This window comes from Tursiops truncatus, chromosome 10 (genome assembly GCF_011762595.2).
Source record: "Tursiops truncatus isolate mTurTru1 chromosome 10, mTurTru1.mat.Y, whole genome shotgun sequence".
In the NCBI taxonomy this organism is placed as follows: Eukaryota; Metazoa; Chordata; class Mammalia; order Artiodactyla; family Delphinidae; genus Tursiops; species Tursiops truncatus.
In genome coordinates, this window is record NC_047043.1 from 41,077,936 (window position 1) to 41,096,267 (window position 18,332).

The 18,332-nt window shown below is 34.8% G+C and overlaps 1 protein-coding gene across 1 annotated transcript in view; it reads left to right on the plus strand.

The window, feature by feature from the left end:
* The window catches only part of TINAG (tubulointerstitial nephritis antigen), a 94,716-nt gene that overhangs the window by 29,497 nt on the left and 46,887 nt on the right, over positions 1-18,332 (plus strand). Inside the window, exons 5-8 of the mRNA XM_019931386.3 lie at positions 3,925-4,048; positions 7,597-7,747; positions 10,038-10,218; positions 11,715-11,760. Of these exons, the coding sequence (XP_019786945.1) occupies positions 3,925-4,048; positions 7,597-7,747; positions 10,038-10,218; positions 11,715-11,760 (502 nt within the window). The remainder of the gene's footprint in view (positions 1-3,924; positions 4,049-7,596; positions 7,748-10,037; positions 10,219-11,714; positions 11,761-18,332) is intronic.

The window sequence follows — 18,332 nt, forward strand, 5'->3', positions numbered from 1 at the left end:
CTGGAGGTGGATCGTAGAATTGCACTCCTTGGTGTTGGATACCCAGGCTTCTTCCTCCTTGTTCTATTTTCCAGAGCCTTTATATCCGAGGTCATATAATGGTTCAAGAAGCTGCTGCATGTCCATCTATATCCAAATTCCTGCCAACAGGAAAATTTTAAAAAAGATCAATAAAAAGGAGTAAAATCAAGTGCCAAACGTCTCTTAAGGAACAGTTCTCAGAAGCTGCCAGTGACACTTGTGCTTACACTCCATGGGCCAGAATTTAGTAATGTGGCCACACCTGGGATCCAAGGGGGACCAGGAAATATAGTCATTTTTCTGAGCTTGCAGGTACTGAGCTAAAAGTATCACTACGAATAAAAGGAAAGCCTATTCAAACAAGGAGACCTGGAGAACTGGCACCACCAGCCATAGCGTGGTCACTGATTATTTATACGTACAAGAAATTAGATTGTTAAAAAAAAACAGTAACTAGCAAATTATCAAAGCATAACTCTTTCAGAGTTAAGACATCAAGGCAAATATTGAAGATGAAAAATTCATTTTGCCATCAACAATGAAAAAGTTAGCCTTTTCCCTGCCAATATCAAGTACCTTAGAAGACAGTTCTTAGTACGCATGGCCACTGACCTTGGATTGTGAAGGTCAGAAGAGAATGATGTTCTCTGTTGCCTTCTTCTGATTCTCAGGTCACTCATTATCCAAGTTTAAGTGGAAGTAAATGCAACTAGGGATGAAGGGAGTGATTCACTGAGTGGATATTGTGTAGATATGGGCTTTTTTTTTTTTTTTTTTTGTAGTATGCGGGCCTCTCACTATTGTGGCCTCTCCCGTTGCAGAGCACAGGCTCCAGACGCGCAGGCTCAGTGGCCATGACTCACGGGCCTAGACGCTCCAAGGCATGTGGGATCTTCCCGGGCCCGGGCACAAACCCGTGTCCCCTGCATTGGCAGGTGGACTCTCAACCACTGCGCCACCAGGGAAGCCCCTATATGGGCTTTTAATAAGAATGTCCTGAATGTCCAGAATTTGATTGGTTTGTTCTCAAGCTGTTCTGTGACTAGGTTTCCATTACTTTTAGAGATTTTGATTCGATTAAAATGCAGGAATTATTGTAAAAAATTCTCCAGTGTTCACCACTGAATTTAATTCTTACATTTGTTCACAGTATATTTAATATTTAAATTGAAATATTAAAGCAGGGAGACTATTCAAGTTTGACTAATATTAATTTTGAAATAGAATTAGATTATGACTCAAAATTTTCAACATTATAATGGAAATAATTAAAAATGCCCATATGTAATAGTGTAAAACTTTTTAAAATTAAATTTCTATCTTAAACCACTATCACTTTGGAATTTTTGTCTCTGTCAGCTGACTCGCTTGACTTTTTTGCTTTATGAAGCTATCCTTTGACCAAAAAAAAAAAAAAAAAAATCATTTATTGAAGCCAGACTTCTATTACCAATTCCTAAAAGCTGTTATTCTGTGGTGTTTACTTTTATTTATAAGCCCTTAAAAACACTCTTACTTTATAGGGGAATGAAATAATTATGGAGTAATGAGATGTAAAATTTGCCATGAGTTTATTATATCAGATCATCTGGTATCATAAGGTAAATAAAATTGTAAGGTAATATGTGCTTACTGGGCCTCAAATCCTATGGGTTTATTTTTAGGAAACACAATATTAATTAATTGGTAAAAATCATGACAGAGCCAACAGGTAAGCTTCATGAATTGACCTGGTTTAGTGGGTTGGTAAATATGTTTTTAATGAATATGGCATTTTTCCTGTTGTTTTCTATTGCCTTATCTTATGGAGAAGGATTATCCTTTCATAGATTTTTATTTTTAAACAATAAATCATAAGAAAATAAGTGCATGATGTCATTATAATTTAATTTAATGTGCCTTTGGGAGGAAAATGATATTTTAAAGTGATGAAATCTACCAGCTAGATATGTATCTCCTCATTATTATCAGATATTTATGGAATACCTCCATGTGCAAAGTTCTCTGGTCAACTTTGGAATGGGGACATCAGATTCTGAATAGCCTAATCCTGATGAGATCTGTCTGAAGTCATAGTTATATCTTTACTGTTTCCACAGAGCAGAATGGAAATATCCTAGTTCTGCTATTAAATTAGAATTATAAAGTGATAAATTAAAATAACAGGGACACTCTAGCTATTTTTCTGGAACATGAGGCAACTTAATACTATAAATTCCTAAAAGCACACTGATTAGCCAATAATAATACAATTGGAAAATATCAGTAATGTATAGGGTACGTGTATCTCTGTCCCAGGTAGAAAGGCTCTTTTGGAGAATTAGTCTATGTTCCTGGAACTATCTACTCAGAGCAGTAAATTTATTCTGCTCCAATTCTATGGCCAATCTGATGGCACAGGAATCTAAAATCACCTGAATTTCTAAGATTTCTATGATACTGTTCTTTAAGTTATCATGTAGATACCCTACCATGATCTGCTTAAAGATCTGGCACTTTTCTTCTATCACCTAAATAGCAGTGTTTTTAGTAATGAAACTCAGGATTTAATCACTTTCTTATCAGATGATAATAGTTTTTTGAGTCAAAACTGAACTCTTTCATTGAAATTCGAATTTATAAATATTTTGGATGGATATCTTTTCAAGCAGAAGTGTACATTTAAAATTTTCCTTTATTCTCTTAAGTTGTTTTATACTTGTCAGAAGTAATTTTGCAGGGCAAGATATTGGATCAGTAGCCTGACTTGTTCAATGAACAATCATAAAAATTTTCAGTAGACATTTTACTTCTGTTGCAAAGTATCCATTTATTTCTGATAAGGTGGCTAAATGATAAATGAAACACAGTGTTAAGAAATCTAATATCTGGGTCTCATCTCAGGGGTATTTCTTATTTAAGTGAGAGGACTTAGTATGTCATTTAACTCTTAGAGGTTTGTTTCCTCATTCGTAAAATAGAGTAAATAATATTTTCCCTGATTATATCACATAAAGCTATTGAGAAAATAAAACACTTTAAAAACGTTAATGCACTCTCAAAAATTATGTGTGTGTGTGAATGTATGTGTATGCATAAGTGATAGAAAATTAATAAACACATCCTTATTTTGTTGGAATACTGATTATTTATGGAAGTGAAACTTATTACTCTTTAGGAGTTTGAAAGAAAAAAACCAGGTTATAGGTCTTTAGACTTTCTTTGAGTGACATGAACAGAGCAAGGCCCATAGGTTTAATATGCCTTCTTGGAAAGAGAGAAGCTGAAACCGTCAGGACCTAAAATAGACTCTGAAGACATCTTGGCATTCATTGTATGTTTGACATTACATGATTTCTGAAGTTCTTTTTATTCTTCAAGGATTTTATAGCTATCCATCAATTTATCCCAGTTTTGTTTCCCAATAGCTGGTACAAAATTTGTGTTTCTTGGGGCTCCAAGTGAGTTAATGCATATTTGTCACAAATGCATTGTTTCCAAATTAATTTCACATCCGAAGTGCACACACTCTCCAATGTAGGAGGGATATAAAAGTAAACATTGTTTATGAGGCCAAATTTAAATAACATCATGTGGTCTTCCACAGGGATGACCAAAACTCTGATTCAAGATGACAGAAACAATGGCCGAAATTATTGCACCATATGGTACCACATTCTATGTTTGTTCTTACGATTTTTTACTATATATATTATGATTCCCCACACTGAATTGTCATTTTTAAACATAGAGTGAAATAGATATCTTACACAAATAACTCTTTTCAGGGATGCCATTCAGAAAATTGAATGTACAAAATAAAAAACAGTGACAAACATTTTAAAAGGGCATGGTGTTTTCTCATAATGGTTTTTGGAATATATTTGAAAAACACTGACACCTCTGCTTCTACTTCTTCTTTAGGCTTCTTTACCTGAAACAACTGATCTTCCGGAATTCTTTATTGCTTCTTACAAATGGCCTGGATGGACCCATGGCCCATTGGATCAAAAAAATTGTGCTGCATCCTGGGCTTTTTCTACTGCAAGTAATAAAATCATTTTAATTACTTCCTTATAAATCTCCCTTTGACTTTAGATCTTGGCATAGTAATTAAAAGGGTTTTTAATTTAGAACAGTTAAATATTAACATTTGGTCAATTTAAAATCTTACTCTGGCCAGAGAAAGCAGCCTGAAAATGATATAAAAATATGTTTTTACTCTGAAAATTGGTGTTTATTTTTAGCATCTAATTTTAAATAGAGAGTAGATCAAAAGAGCAACAAAGAAGTTACCAAAATTTATTTGTTGTTTGAGAGTTAAGGCCAAATAATAAGAGTATAAAGTTCCTCTTTACCTATAGTACCATCTGTAATCCTAATATGTATATCACACAGACATATAATTCTTATGTTCTTTTTTCTTGATAAGATCTGCAAGAATATACTTAATTATTAAACTAGTAGATTTGATGTAAAGTAAGAATTCAGAACTAATAATAATGGATTAAATGGGTTTTATCTCATTTTAGATAAAAGCAAATATGTAGATTCTGACTCTAAAGTGATATAATTGATCTTCTAATAAGAGTAGTTTCCAAGTTAGGGTTGCTCTTGCTTCCACTGTGTGAGGAATACATACCTCTGTTGCAGCAACTTTCATATATTTTCACAGGTCCAGTAAATCGATATTCAGGTTAATCCCAAGATTTGGTCTCCAAATTATCCTCAAAAGCGTGTTGGTTGTATTACAGCCAACACATATTAAGACTAATATGACATTGATTGTCTACTATCAAAGATCAGTTTCATAAAACTGTGGTCTAGGCTTAAAAATAATTCCAAAAGAGTGCTCAAAAGACTAAGTACTGAAAGCATCATGAAATAAGTTCATAAGCTCTGAAGTGTTGCACTCCTTGGCACAGAGGAGTGCTGATCCTTTGTCTAAACATCATCACTTCATAGTATGAACTAGTTCGTTCTAGAAAAGATACATTTGGCTGAACTCACCTCTGGAGCATCTCCATCTGTTACCTCTACACTAATGCCTACTCCCCCAGTATAAACGTTCTCTTGACCTCTTTGAGCCCTATTCTTGTTGGGTGGGGACAGATTTAATCATATAAATCATTTGTCATTTTATGTTCATGTACTTAATGTATTACACCTCCTAGGGGTTATATAAGAATTTTACTTTAAGGTAGACCAGTATTTCCGAACATGTCTTAGGAAAGACATTGGTGGTAAAATACTGAAAGTAATTTACTAGGCTGATTTGGCCTGTGTACTCTGGTATGCCCAGGTCACAGCCTCATAGATGGCCTCAGCACAGGGCTAAGTCTGGATTTGTCCCTCTACCTAACAGATGACACAGTTTTGTATCCTGTGTATTCAATACATCAAATCAGGCTGATGCTATTTTTTTTTTAATGTGTTAAGTAAAGAAGAGAATATTCTAGGGTCTCTTAAAGACCTAGAAAATTGTCAGGAGGTTGTAGTTAAAATAAGAAAAGTCTTTCAAAGAAGCTAAAAACTATAAAATGGGATAAATACAATTTTAAAATATACACACATATAAAAATATTGTTATGCAGCCAAATAAAATTCAAGCAAGATGTCAGAAGTTAATAGGTGAAGGAGTTTGAAATGGTGAGGGCAATACATACTGCAGAGCAAACTTGGAGACAGAATAAAATAAGCAGGGAAAATAATAGTGTGGGTCTCAGAGGTAAAGCCCAATGAAAGTTTTCAGAGAGAGAGTGGAAAGCAATTTGTTGAACTGAGTCATTCTTAAATCTTCTGACCTTTTCCAAGTATTTCAAGTGAATTTGGATTAAACCTTCACTGAGATTCAGAAATGTCTGTAAAAAAGCAATGTATTGAAGATCATCACAATTTAAACCCTCATCCTTTAGTTGAAATCTACAGATTCATGGGGCTGGAGGGGATGTTAGAGGTCCCCTTTTTCAAGCCTTTGGTTTTGTAAAAGAGGCACAAAGAGGGGAAGTGACCTGACCAAAGTGAAAGGCGAGAAGTCTCGGAAGTGATCCCAGAAGCCAGGCTTCTGAATCCTTCGGTATTATTTGTGAAAGTCTTTTCTGAACCAAGAATAGTTACACTAACATTTAAAAAATATACTTGATTCTGAATGCTTGTACTGAAAGTTGAAGCATCAAAGAATTTCTATTTTCTTTTATGAAACAGGGAATTATTTTCTTGAGACTAAAAGAGATGGTGGTATAATGGCATTTGCTCTTATGAAATGTACCTAGCACAAAATAGATGGGAATTGAGAAGGAAGTAGGAGGATATAGATTCAACACACACTGAGTGTCTAAAATGTGCCAGCAATTACACTACAGAATTGTACATATGCTGTAGTTACATAAAAAACATGTATATGCAGAAATACATATGTAAAGGAATTATTTTAAAATGAATTATTTTAGAATAATTCTAAACTAGCATCTTGAGGGGTTTCAGTACACAGATAATTTTGATGAATGAAAACAATAACTTCTGAGAAAAGTGCATAGATAGAAGGAAGGTTATGACTTTGTTGCCTTTCATCAAAAGTAAGAGATTAAGAACAAGACTATATCAGGTCTCCAACAACAACAAAAAATCTGTACCAGAATATCACTGACTCCAATTTTCTTGTGATATCAACACACATATTATCATGGTAGCATGATCAAAATGCTCACGTAGTAGTTTTCTGCCACTGGTTGATTCATTTCCCTAGTCTATTATTCTATGAGGACAGTATGATGACTCTTTTGGTTTTTGTTCATTGTTGCAATTTCTACTGCTTAGTCCTGTGCCTGTCACCTAGTAGGTGGTCAACAACTGTGTGTTGGGGAAAGGAACAAACTGATTAACAACAACCATGCTAGGGAATTATTTAAACAAATAGAGGGTTCAATCACAAAAGGTATATATATATATATATATATATATATATATAACAAGGTGAATTCCACATCTACTAAGATAAGATTAGGATCATAATGTTCAAGAAAACTGTAAGCATAAAAATGTGCTATGTAGCTTTTTGATAGTTTATAATGTAGATTCATGTTAGTCTCGATTAGTTTAAAAACCAAAGATTTAATTTATTCCAATACATCAGATTAACATGGATGAATTTCCAATTAATATTTCTATGATCAGTTTTTCTGATTTCCTGAGTTTAGTTACATTCACTTCAAAAATATATTTTAAGCCATGATTATATGTTTTAGGTACAGGAGATATAAATGTAAGATATGGCTCTTGCCCTCAAGGAGTTTCACTTGGCAAATTTCTTAATGAAAAATTCAGAAGTATATAGAACATGAAAGGAACAAGGAACTAGAGAAGTCTGTGAAGTTGGTAAGACAATGAAGCAATGCCAAAACTGGACAAAAACTGTAACTGAAATGATGACACAGTTGAATTTGTTGGAATACAGAGATATATTCATCACATTTAGCCTTGATTTTTAGTTACGTTAAGTTTCCAAGACTAGCTTAAGATTCAAACAAAAAGCGCTATGTAAATTCTTGGCAATACCATGTGTCACTTGACTATTAATCAATATTCTCTTTGAAACAGGTGTAGCAGCTGACCGCATAGCGATTCAGTCCAAAGGTCGATACACAGCCAACCTATCCCCTCAGAATTTGATCTCTTGCTGTGGCAAGAACCACCATGGATGCAACAGTGGAAGCATCGATAGGGCTTGGTGGTACCTGAGAAGACGTGGGTAAATAGCTGCCCAACACACGTCTCTAGGATTCTTAAGAGTGTGGCTTAGGTTAGAATAAGAAAACATATATATTAAGAGTTTCTCAAAAAATTTACAAATATATATGCTGTATCTATATAAACACATGGATTATATTTAAGTATATACTATATTTGGTATCTATTGAGATTATAAGCTATTGGAAACAATTGTTTGAAGAATGTATATATTTCTAGCTAAATTAATGAAGAGTCAAGTAAGCATTGTCTTCTTGTGGCTCTGACCCAAATGGTTCTACTGAGTTGCCACGGAAGGAGAAGAGTAGTTGACATTGCTGATACCTCTCTTGAGAACTTTAGTTCCCCAAGTAGATGAATAAATAATTCCAGGTAAAAATTAGGTTAAGAATCAGAGGAATAACATAAAAACGTCCTGTATAGTTGCTACAACTCATGAACATCATTGTCACTATCCATCCCATCTGATGAGAAGAGGCAGGTTGCATTTCTTTATGCTCATGTAGTCTGATACTCACACAGCATCCTCTGTCACCTATAAGAACTAATCTACTTAAAAGCTGAGATATCTGTCTAAGGAAACTGCAGCTGATAACTAGTAGTAGATGTATGTGCTGCCCCTGTGTTCTTTCCTCCTCCACTGAGTGATCTGGGTCTGCTACAGAGAAGTTAGGTGCTATGAGAGAGTGGGTGTTAGGAATTTTATATAAAGTCCTTTAAAATGTTTTTCTTATGTTTTGCCTAATAAGATGGTGCTTAGAATGGACAACTTGGGCTAATACCTTCCTGGTGTAGTAGTGCTTGGTTGGCCTCTGTTTTGTACTATAATAAAAATTAAAGCCTTTTAGGAGTTTAAAAATATAACAACATGAGAGTCAGTGAAATCTTATTGTATTAGTCTGGTCAGGTTCACATAACAAAATGTCATAGACTGTGTGGCCTGAACAACAGGCACTTGTTTCCCACAGTTCTGGAGACTGAGAAACTCAAGACGGGGGTGTTAGTCAGTTCAGTTCCTGGTGAGAACACTCCTCCTGGCTTGTCTTCTCGTCATGTCCTCATCTGGCAGAGGGAGAGCGCTAGTGTCTTTTCCTGTTATAAGGGCACTGATCCCAGCATGAGGGCCCCACCCTTATGACTTCATTTAAAGCTAATTTTCTCCCAAAGACCCCCATCTCCTGATACCATCACATGGCAGTTAGGGTTTCAACATATGAATTTGGGCTGACACACTTCAATCCATAGTCCTCATTGTCCCCAAGTTGAGACCTTTTTAGGAAATGGCTTTGTTTTCATCATGCTCCTTTGCTCAGATTCTCTTACTTTTTTGAACACTATTGAATTTTCTTGAGACAATTCTACCAGATAATTCCATGGCCAGCTCAACATTGACTATCCATAAAATCAATTCCATTGTTTTATTTTCCTTACTACCTGCTTCTATATTCAATAAATTATGTTAGATTTGGATCCAAATAATTTGTACTTTTCAATGTTCAATTTCAAAATAAGAAATTAAAATTATTTTATTGTTTGTATAATGTATATATCTGATAACTTTCTACCTTATTAACTTTAATACTATGTTAGTATATACAATTCCTTCTAAAGTATCATGAACTACAGACACATAATAATTGAAGTCTTATGAGAAGGTATCTATAACTTAATAAAAATGTAAAAAAAAACCCTTCATTCTAAAACTTACATAATTTATCAGAATATTACATCTGAGTATGATAAAGTTCATTCTCTTTCACATTAAATTTGGCTCCTCTACATTATCATTATAGATGCAGACTTAAGGAGTCCTTCCCCTATTAATATTACCACAGATTTAATTGATGAACAGTTTTCATCTTTGGAAAATTCTATTCAGTAGATAAATTTATTTATTATAATGGATTTGAGCAAGATTTTAAAATATTAAAAAAATGATATAAATGAACTTATTTATAAAACAGAAATAGACTCACAGATTTAGAGAAGGAATTTATGGTTACTGGGGGAAAGGGGTACAGGGGAGGGATAGATTGGGAGTTTGGGATTGACATGTACACACTGCTATATTTAAAATAAAATGCCTTTCCATGAAAAAAAATTATAATGAAGAAATAGGAATGGGGTGGGGAACAGTTAATATGATTGAACGACTATGTTCAATGTCATTAAACTTGCATGTACATAGCCAGAATAATTTACAAATGTTTTATTCAGTAAAATTGCATATAGATAGGTAACTATGGCATTTTCCTAAGTATTACTTTGACATCTTTGCTTATTCCTCATAGACTGGTATCCCATGCATGCTATCCACTTTTCAAGGATCAAAATGCTACCAATAATGGCTGCGCCATGACAAGTAGGTCTGATGGGCGGGGAAAGCGACATGCCACCAAGCCCTGTCCCAACAGCATCGAGAAATCCAATAGGATCTACCAATGTTCTCCTCCATACAGGGTCTCTTCCAATGTAAGTCTGAATCGCAAGAATTAGAAAGAGTTAACTTTCTCAAAAATATATACTACTGTTATTAAAACTATTTAAAAACTAGTATATTCTAAAATAATGCTATGCTTTCAGGTATAATTTTTGATATTCTTAAGATGTCTATTAAAGACCTCCAATTTGGGTATAATTTTTGATCTTTGTAGTATTAGCAGTCCAAATGATTGCCTTAAATTCAAAAATGCCCATGGAAATAAAGTTTTATAATTTTATGTATATATATGTATATATATATATACATATATATATATAAATACTTGACAGGTAAAAGCTACAGCAAAACCTTTTTCACTGACTTTTTTGTGATAGTAGCTCATTTTATCAATCCTTTGCCTTACTCCACAGAATAATTGAAACGGACACAGTCATAATGGAAAAAAGATTCTCTTGGATTCCAGTTTGTCATGTTAAAAGCCTAGGAAAATTGTACTCCACTGTATCAGTGTCAGCAAGACATTCTCATTTTCAGAATAGTTGAAACTTCAATCGCTTCCAGATACCTATAGAATACAATTTGACATTCTTACCATGACATACAGGGCTTCATGATTTGGTTCTGACCTACTGCTTTCACAGATTAATTTCCCACCAGGTTCTAACCCACCCCCCACCTGCCCATAATGCTCCTGGTAAGTTGACCTGCTGTCTGCTCCCCAGGTGCACCATGACCATGCTTCTCTACTTAGCCAGGTGATGATTCCTCTCACCCAAATGGTTATCCCACCTACTTCCATGTCAAGGAAGTAGGTCAAAATTTCATCTTCTTTGAGAAGTTTTTTCTTGACTCCTAGGCAGAACCAATGTCCCTTTCTTGTTTGCATCCATGGCACTTTGTGTTTGTCTCTGTAATAAAACTTAGTATCTCATAATGCAATTAGTTTTGTTAGTGCCTGTCTATTCCACCAAAATGCAAATGTCTTCAGGACAGAGGCAAGGTCAATATTTTTTTCTGTCCTAGTTTCTTGTCTTTACTCTGATCAATGTGCTCACATTTATATGAATAAATGAATGAATGACCTGCCTCTTTCCTAAGCGTTGCATTACACAGGGGACAACAGAGAAATATTTGTATGCTAAAATTGAGGAACCTCACTATCTTCTGGGATCACTTTTGTGATCCTAAGAATGGAGATGGCACTAATCTCTACTGATAAACAGAGCTTTAACTGAATTAGTTTTCCTTTGTGACCATAAACATCTTTGTATTTTTCTTCATTCCAAAATTATTGTTAGTGGTAAGAGTCATTGAAACGTGTGTGTGTCTTGTCTTTAGCAACTTCATCAATGTGGCAGTTCACATGTATTTCAAAAGATGATTAAGAGTAAATTGCAAGTGGTCAAGGCACACTGGGTTGCATAATTCCTAAACTAATTGTACAGTACCTAACATTACACACCAAACAATAGGTTTAGTGTGCTCTGATAACAGAAATGATGCTCACTGATTTTTTTCCTTCCAGGAAACTGAGATAATGAAAGAAATCATGCAAAATGGACCAGTTCAAGGTAAGCTTGGTTGAAATATGGTTGTGTCTTATTTATTCCTTTAATAAACAACATTACATTTTAGCTCCTGTATAAAGAGCTTAATAAATGATAGAAATTTTTTACTTTTAGATTACTCTTAAGGATTCAGTGGTTGTAAGACCAAAGTAATTATAGGAGATACACTCACCTAATAACCTAATTAGCTGACCTTTTATTTGAAGAAGATAAACTCATTCATACATTGAATTCTTAAACGAATGTTAATGACACATTGGATGAAAGTCTGCTAAGTGTATCCAAAGTGATCGTGGATCCAAAAGACATTCGAACAGGAAATACTAACTGATAGAGTTCATTTAATTGTTTACTTATATTTAGGACTCATACATAATGTTAGAAATTTTCTCACTTCGGTTTAAATGGATTAGGTAACGAATTGAAAAAAAAATCAAGGTTTAGCAGTAGAAACAAAGTGGACACTTTAATTTTTTTATAAACTCAAAAGAAATCGAATAGGCCAGTATAATTTTTGTGTTTTATAACATGCATTCCATTTTGATCAATTTTGTAAATGTGTTATGTATGGTAAACTAACAGTAAGTAAGGAAATAATATACTGACTTTCTGTCCATTGATTTTGATATGAAGATATTATTTCTGATACATAGTTCCTCTGCTTACCTATTTGATTTGATTTTGCACCAATGGCATGAATAAAAATAGGTTCACAGTGTATATTTTCTATGCTAAACACTGCATTGAAATTCTTGGAAAAACAAAACCAGTGAGGCCTAAAATAGAAATTCAGGGTGTGAATACTGAAAGGCCCATAATATAGTATCAATGCAGTGGAATTGATAAATAAATTAAAGAACTTGGTTAAACATAACAAAATTAAATTGAAAACATCTGATATATACCCAAGGAGCTATTGGCCAAAATGTATTTTTGTTTTTCTGAATGCTGGCCTAATTAGTACTGGTTCAACATTTGCAGGAACCACAGATTTTAAAACTGTGATGGAAGGATTTTTATTGATCTTTATCATCACTTAACATTTATTGGAAAACCAAAACTTACTCTAATCATGCCCTGAATTTAACTTTTAAAATCCTGAAACAATACACAAAAACTGAAACAAATAAAGAGAAATTTTTTTCCTCCTTACAGTTGTGTAATTTTTGAAGGCTGGTAAAATAACAGGGGAATTCATATGTAATTTAAATATATGCTTTGTTAAGTGGAGCTTATGTGACAAATTTGAAGGAACACAGGCATTTGAAGTCAAGGCTGAATTTGAAATTCCAGTTTTGACATTTGCAACTTAAATGACTTTGGTCAAGTTATTTAAACCTCTCTGAATCTACAATAGTTATATTACTGTTTCAAGTTTCTCTCTCTCTCTTTCTTTTAATCAGTCAAAAGAAACTTGCATCATAATGATTTGAAATTGAGAACACCTTAGGTTTATTGTATAGTCAAATATATAAGTGGTCATGAATTTTACATAATAATCAAAAATAAAGAAATAAAATTTGTAAATAATAATGTTGAAATTCAGATTATTCAACATCTATGTAACAAATGTTTGCTGAGAACGTTCCTCCTGCCAGCCTGAACCAGGATCATGAGATAGAGCTCACCGTCCTACCCTCAGGTGTGTCATAATTCTGTGTAATAAGTTTGCTGCTATTCTCCAGAAGTATAATTGCACTACAGTAGTTTATGTACTTATATGTTGATCAAGTTCATCAAGTCTATTTTGGTGTCAGAAACTCAAGGAAGGATCCGTCTTCAAGTTAATTGTCATGGTGCCTCACTCATGTTTCTTTTGTTTACAGTGGTATTTTTCCACATTGAAGAGTATATTTTATTCACAGTGCTTAGAATTGAGAAAAGCTAATGGAGTCAATGATTCTATGGAAGAGAAAACCAATAGCAATATTTCACACTTTTATAAATGCTGGTTGCCTCATCTTGCTGTCAATGCAACATGGTTGTCTACATATTGTTGCCTGGGCTAATGTACAGGACTTTCTCCTGCTTGGTACAAAAGAATGTAAAAGGCAATAGAATTCTGAATAAATAATACCATGTGCATTCTTCTGAAATCTATAGAATTAAAAATAAGTTTATGTACTGGAAAGAGAACAAAAGAAAAGATCTGCATAACGTACAGTTATATAAATTCTTGAAATCCTATGGAAAGGTGTTTTAAAGTAAATAAAGAAGATTTAACCTCTTTTGAGAATATTTAGACAGCAACAGAAAAGGCATGAAACATTAATAAATGAAATAAAAAGTGGAATCAAAAGTAATATTTGACTTTGGAAGAGAAGCTTCATTTTAGTATCTATCAAAATTTTTCTTATTTTATTCAAAATGTACATCAAACTAAGACAAGCATTGTGCACAGTTGTCAAGGTATACTTAACTAGCCCAACTAAAAATATTTTCAATTCAAGTCTTCAAAAGGAGAAGTTTAAAGTGTTCACCCTGAATTGCCCAAGCCCTTCAATAAAACAGCACACAATACAGAAAAGAAATAATCTAGGTGAGGGAAGGAAGGAGAGTTTTATGAAGTATAAGCTCTTTCTTTCTAAACAATACACTATTGGCTTAGTTCTTCAGAGCTGCAGGGATGCAATCTTGTCAGAGTATTCTTTTGCCAAGGGTTTGCTTTTTATTCAAACTCACCAAGGAAAGTTTTGTATTGACTTCCAAGGATGAAGGACAATTATTTTACACCCTGTTTGCTAGGTTCACACTTTGCTGCTACTTAATTGGAATTTAAAGAGACTTGTGGAGAAGCCCAAGAAGCCCAAGAAATAGTGATCATCAGTCAAGGGTAGTGGGCTTCTTGCAAGGTCTCAGTTCCTGGTAATTGTGCTTCTGTCAATTAAAAATAGATGGCGGGTGGTTCAAGATGGCAGAGTAGAAGGACATGCTCTCACTCCCTCTTGCGAGAACACCAGAATCACAACTAACTGCTGAACAATCATCAACAGGAAGACACTGGAACTCACCGAAAAAGATACCCCACATCCAAAGACAAAGAAAAAGACACAATGAGATGGTAGGAGGGGCGCAATCACAATAAAAGCAAATCCCATAACTGCTGGGTGGGTGACTCACAAAGTGGAGAACACTTATACTACAGAAGTGCACCCACTGGAGTGAAGGTTCTGAGCCCCATGTCCAGCTTCCCAACCTGGGGTTCCAGAAATGAGAGGAGGAATTCCTAGAGAATCAGACTTTGAGGGCTAGTGGGATTTGACTGCAGGTCTTCGACAGGACCTGGGGGAAACAGAAACTCTACTCTTGGAGGACACACATAAAGTAGTGTGTGCATTGGAACCCAGGGAAAGGAGCAGTGACCCCAGGGGAGACTGAACCAGAACTACCTGCTAGTGTTGGAGGGTCTCCTGCAGAGGTGGGGGTGGCTCTGTCTCACCATGAGTGCAAGGACAATAGCAGCAGAAGTCTTGGAAGTACTCCTTGGCATAAGCCCTCACAGAGTCTGCCATTAACCCCACAAAAGAGCCTGGGTAGGCTCCAGTATTGGGTTGCCTCGAGCCAAACAAACAACAGGGAGGGAAACCAGCCCCACCCATGAGTAGTCAAGTGGATTAAGGTTTTACTAAACTCTGCCCAACAGAGAAACAGCCAGCTCTACCCACCACCAGTCCTTCCTATCAGGAAACATACACAAGACTCTTAGATAGCCTCATCCAACAGAGGGCAGACAGCAGAAGCAAGAAGAACTACAATCCTGCAGCCTGTGGAACAAAAACCACATTCAAAGAAAGATAGACAAGATGTAAAGGCAGAGGGCTATGTACCAGATGAAGGAACAAGATAAAACCCCATAAAAACAACTAAATGAAGTGGAGATAAGCAATCTTCCAGAAAAAGAATTCTGAATAATGATAGTGAAGATGATCCAGGACCTCAGAAAAAGAATGGAGGCAAAGATGGAGAAGATGCAAGAAATGTTAAACAAAGATCTAGAAGAATAAAGAGCAAACAAACAGAAATGAACAATACAATAACTGAAATGAAAAATACACTAGAAAGAATCAATAGAAGAATAACTGAGGCAGAAGAATGGATAAGTGACCTGGAAGACAGAATGGTGGAATTCACTGCTGTGGAACAAAATAAAGAAAAAAGAATGAAAAGAAATGAAGACAGCCTAAGAGACCTCTGGGACAACGTTAAACGCAACAACATTAGCATTATAAGGGTCCCAGAAAGAGAATAGAGAGAGAAAGCTCCCAAGAAAATATTTGAAGAGATTATAGTTTAAAATTTCCCTAACATGGGAAAGAAAAGAGCCATCCAAGTCTGGGAAGTGCAGAGAGTCCCATGCAGGATAAACTCAAGGAGAAACACGCCAAGACACATAATAATCAAATTGGCAAAACTTAAAGACAAAGAAAAATTATTGAAAGCAGGAAGGGAAAAACGACAAATAACATACAAGGGAATTCCCATACGGTTAGCAGCTGATTTCTCTGCAGAAACTCTTCAAGTCAGAAGGGAGTGGCATGACATACGTAAAGTGATGAAAGGGAAGAACTTACAAACACGATTACTCTACCTGGCAAGGATCTCATTCAGATTCAGTGGAGAAATCAAAAACTTTACAGACAAGAAAAGCTAAGACAATTCAGCACCATCAAACCAGCTCTACAACAAATGCTAAAGGAACTTCTCTAAGTGGGAAACACAACAGAAGAAAAGGACCTACAAAAACAAACCGAAAACAATTAAGAAAATGGTAATAGGAACATACATATTGATAATTACCTTAAACGTGAAAGGGTTAAATGCTCCATCCAAAAGACACAAGCTTGCTGAATGGATACAAAAACAAGACCCATATATATGCTATCTACAAGAGACCCACTTCAGACTTAGGGACACATACAGACTGAAAGTGAGGGGATGGAAAAATATATTCCCTGCAAATGGAAGTCAAAAGAAAGCTGTAGTAACAATACTCAGATAAAATAGACTTTAAAATAAAGAATATTACAAGGGACAAGGAAGGACACTACATAATGATCAAGGGATCAATCCAAGAAGAAGATATAAAAATTATAAATATATATGCACGCAACATAGGAGCACCTCAATAAATAAGGCAACTGCTAACAGATATAAAAGAGGAAATTGACAGTAACACAATAACAGTTGGGGGCTTTAACACCTCACTTACACCAATGGACAGATCATCCAAATGGAAAATTCATAAGGAAACACAAGTTTTAAATGACACAATAAACCAGGTGGATTTAATTCATATTTATAGGACATTCAATCCAAAAACAGCAGGTTACACTTTCTTCTCAAGTACGTACGGAACATTCTCCAGGATAGACCACATCTTGGGTCATAAATCAAGCCTTAGTAAATTTAAGAAAATTGAAATCATATCAAGCATCTTTTATGACCACAATGCTATGAGATTAGAAATCAATGACAGGGAAAAAAATGTAAAAAACACAAACACATGGAGGCTAAACAATACGTTACTAAATAACCAAAAGATCACTGAAGAAATCAAAGAGGAAATTGAAAAATACCTAGACACAAATGACAATGGAAACACGATGATCCAAAATGTTAGGGATGCAGCAAAAGCAGTTCTAAAAGGGAAGTTATAGCTATACAAGCCTGTCTCAAGAAACAAGAAAAATCTCAAATAAACAATCTAACGTTACACCCAAAGGAACTAGAGAAAGAAGAATAAACAAAGTGCAAAGTTAGCAGACGGAAAGAAATCATAAAGATCAGAGCAGAAATAAATGAAATAGAAACAAAGAAAACAAAAACAAAAATCAACAAAACTAAAAGCTTGTTCTTTGACAAGATAAACAAAATTGATAAACCTTTAGCCAGACTCACCAAGAAAAAGAGAGAGAGGATTCAAATCAATAAAACTGGAAATGAAAAAGGAGAAGTTACAACAGACACTGCAGAAATACAGAGCATTCTAAGAGACTACTACAAGCAACTCTACGCCAATAAAATGGACAACCAGGAAGAAATGGACAAATTCTAGAAAGGTATAACCTTCCAAGACTGAACCAGGAAGAAATAGAAAGTATGAACAGATCAATCACAAGTAATGAAATTGAAACTATGATTAAAAATCTTCCAACCAACAAAAGTCCAGGACCAGATGGCTGCAAAGGTGAATTCTGTCAAACACTTAGAGAAGAGCTAACACCCATCCTCCTCAAACTCTTCCAAAAAATTCCAGAGGAAGGAACACTCTCAAACTTATTCTATGAGGCCGCTATCACCCTGATACCAAAACCAGACAAAGATACTATAAAAAAAGAAAATTACAGACCAATGTCACTTATGAATATAGATGCATAAATCCTCAACAAAATACTTGCAAACAGAATCCAACCACATATTAAAAGGATCATACACCATGGTCAAGTGCGATTTATCCCAGGGATGCAAGGATTCTTCAATATACGCAAATCAATCAATGTGATATGCATATTAACCAATTGAAGAATAAAAACCATATAATCATCTCAGTAGATGCATAAAAAGCTTTTGACAAA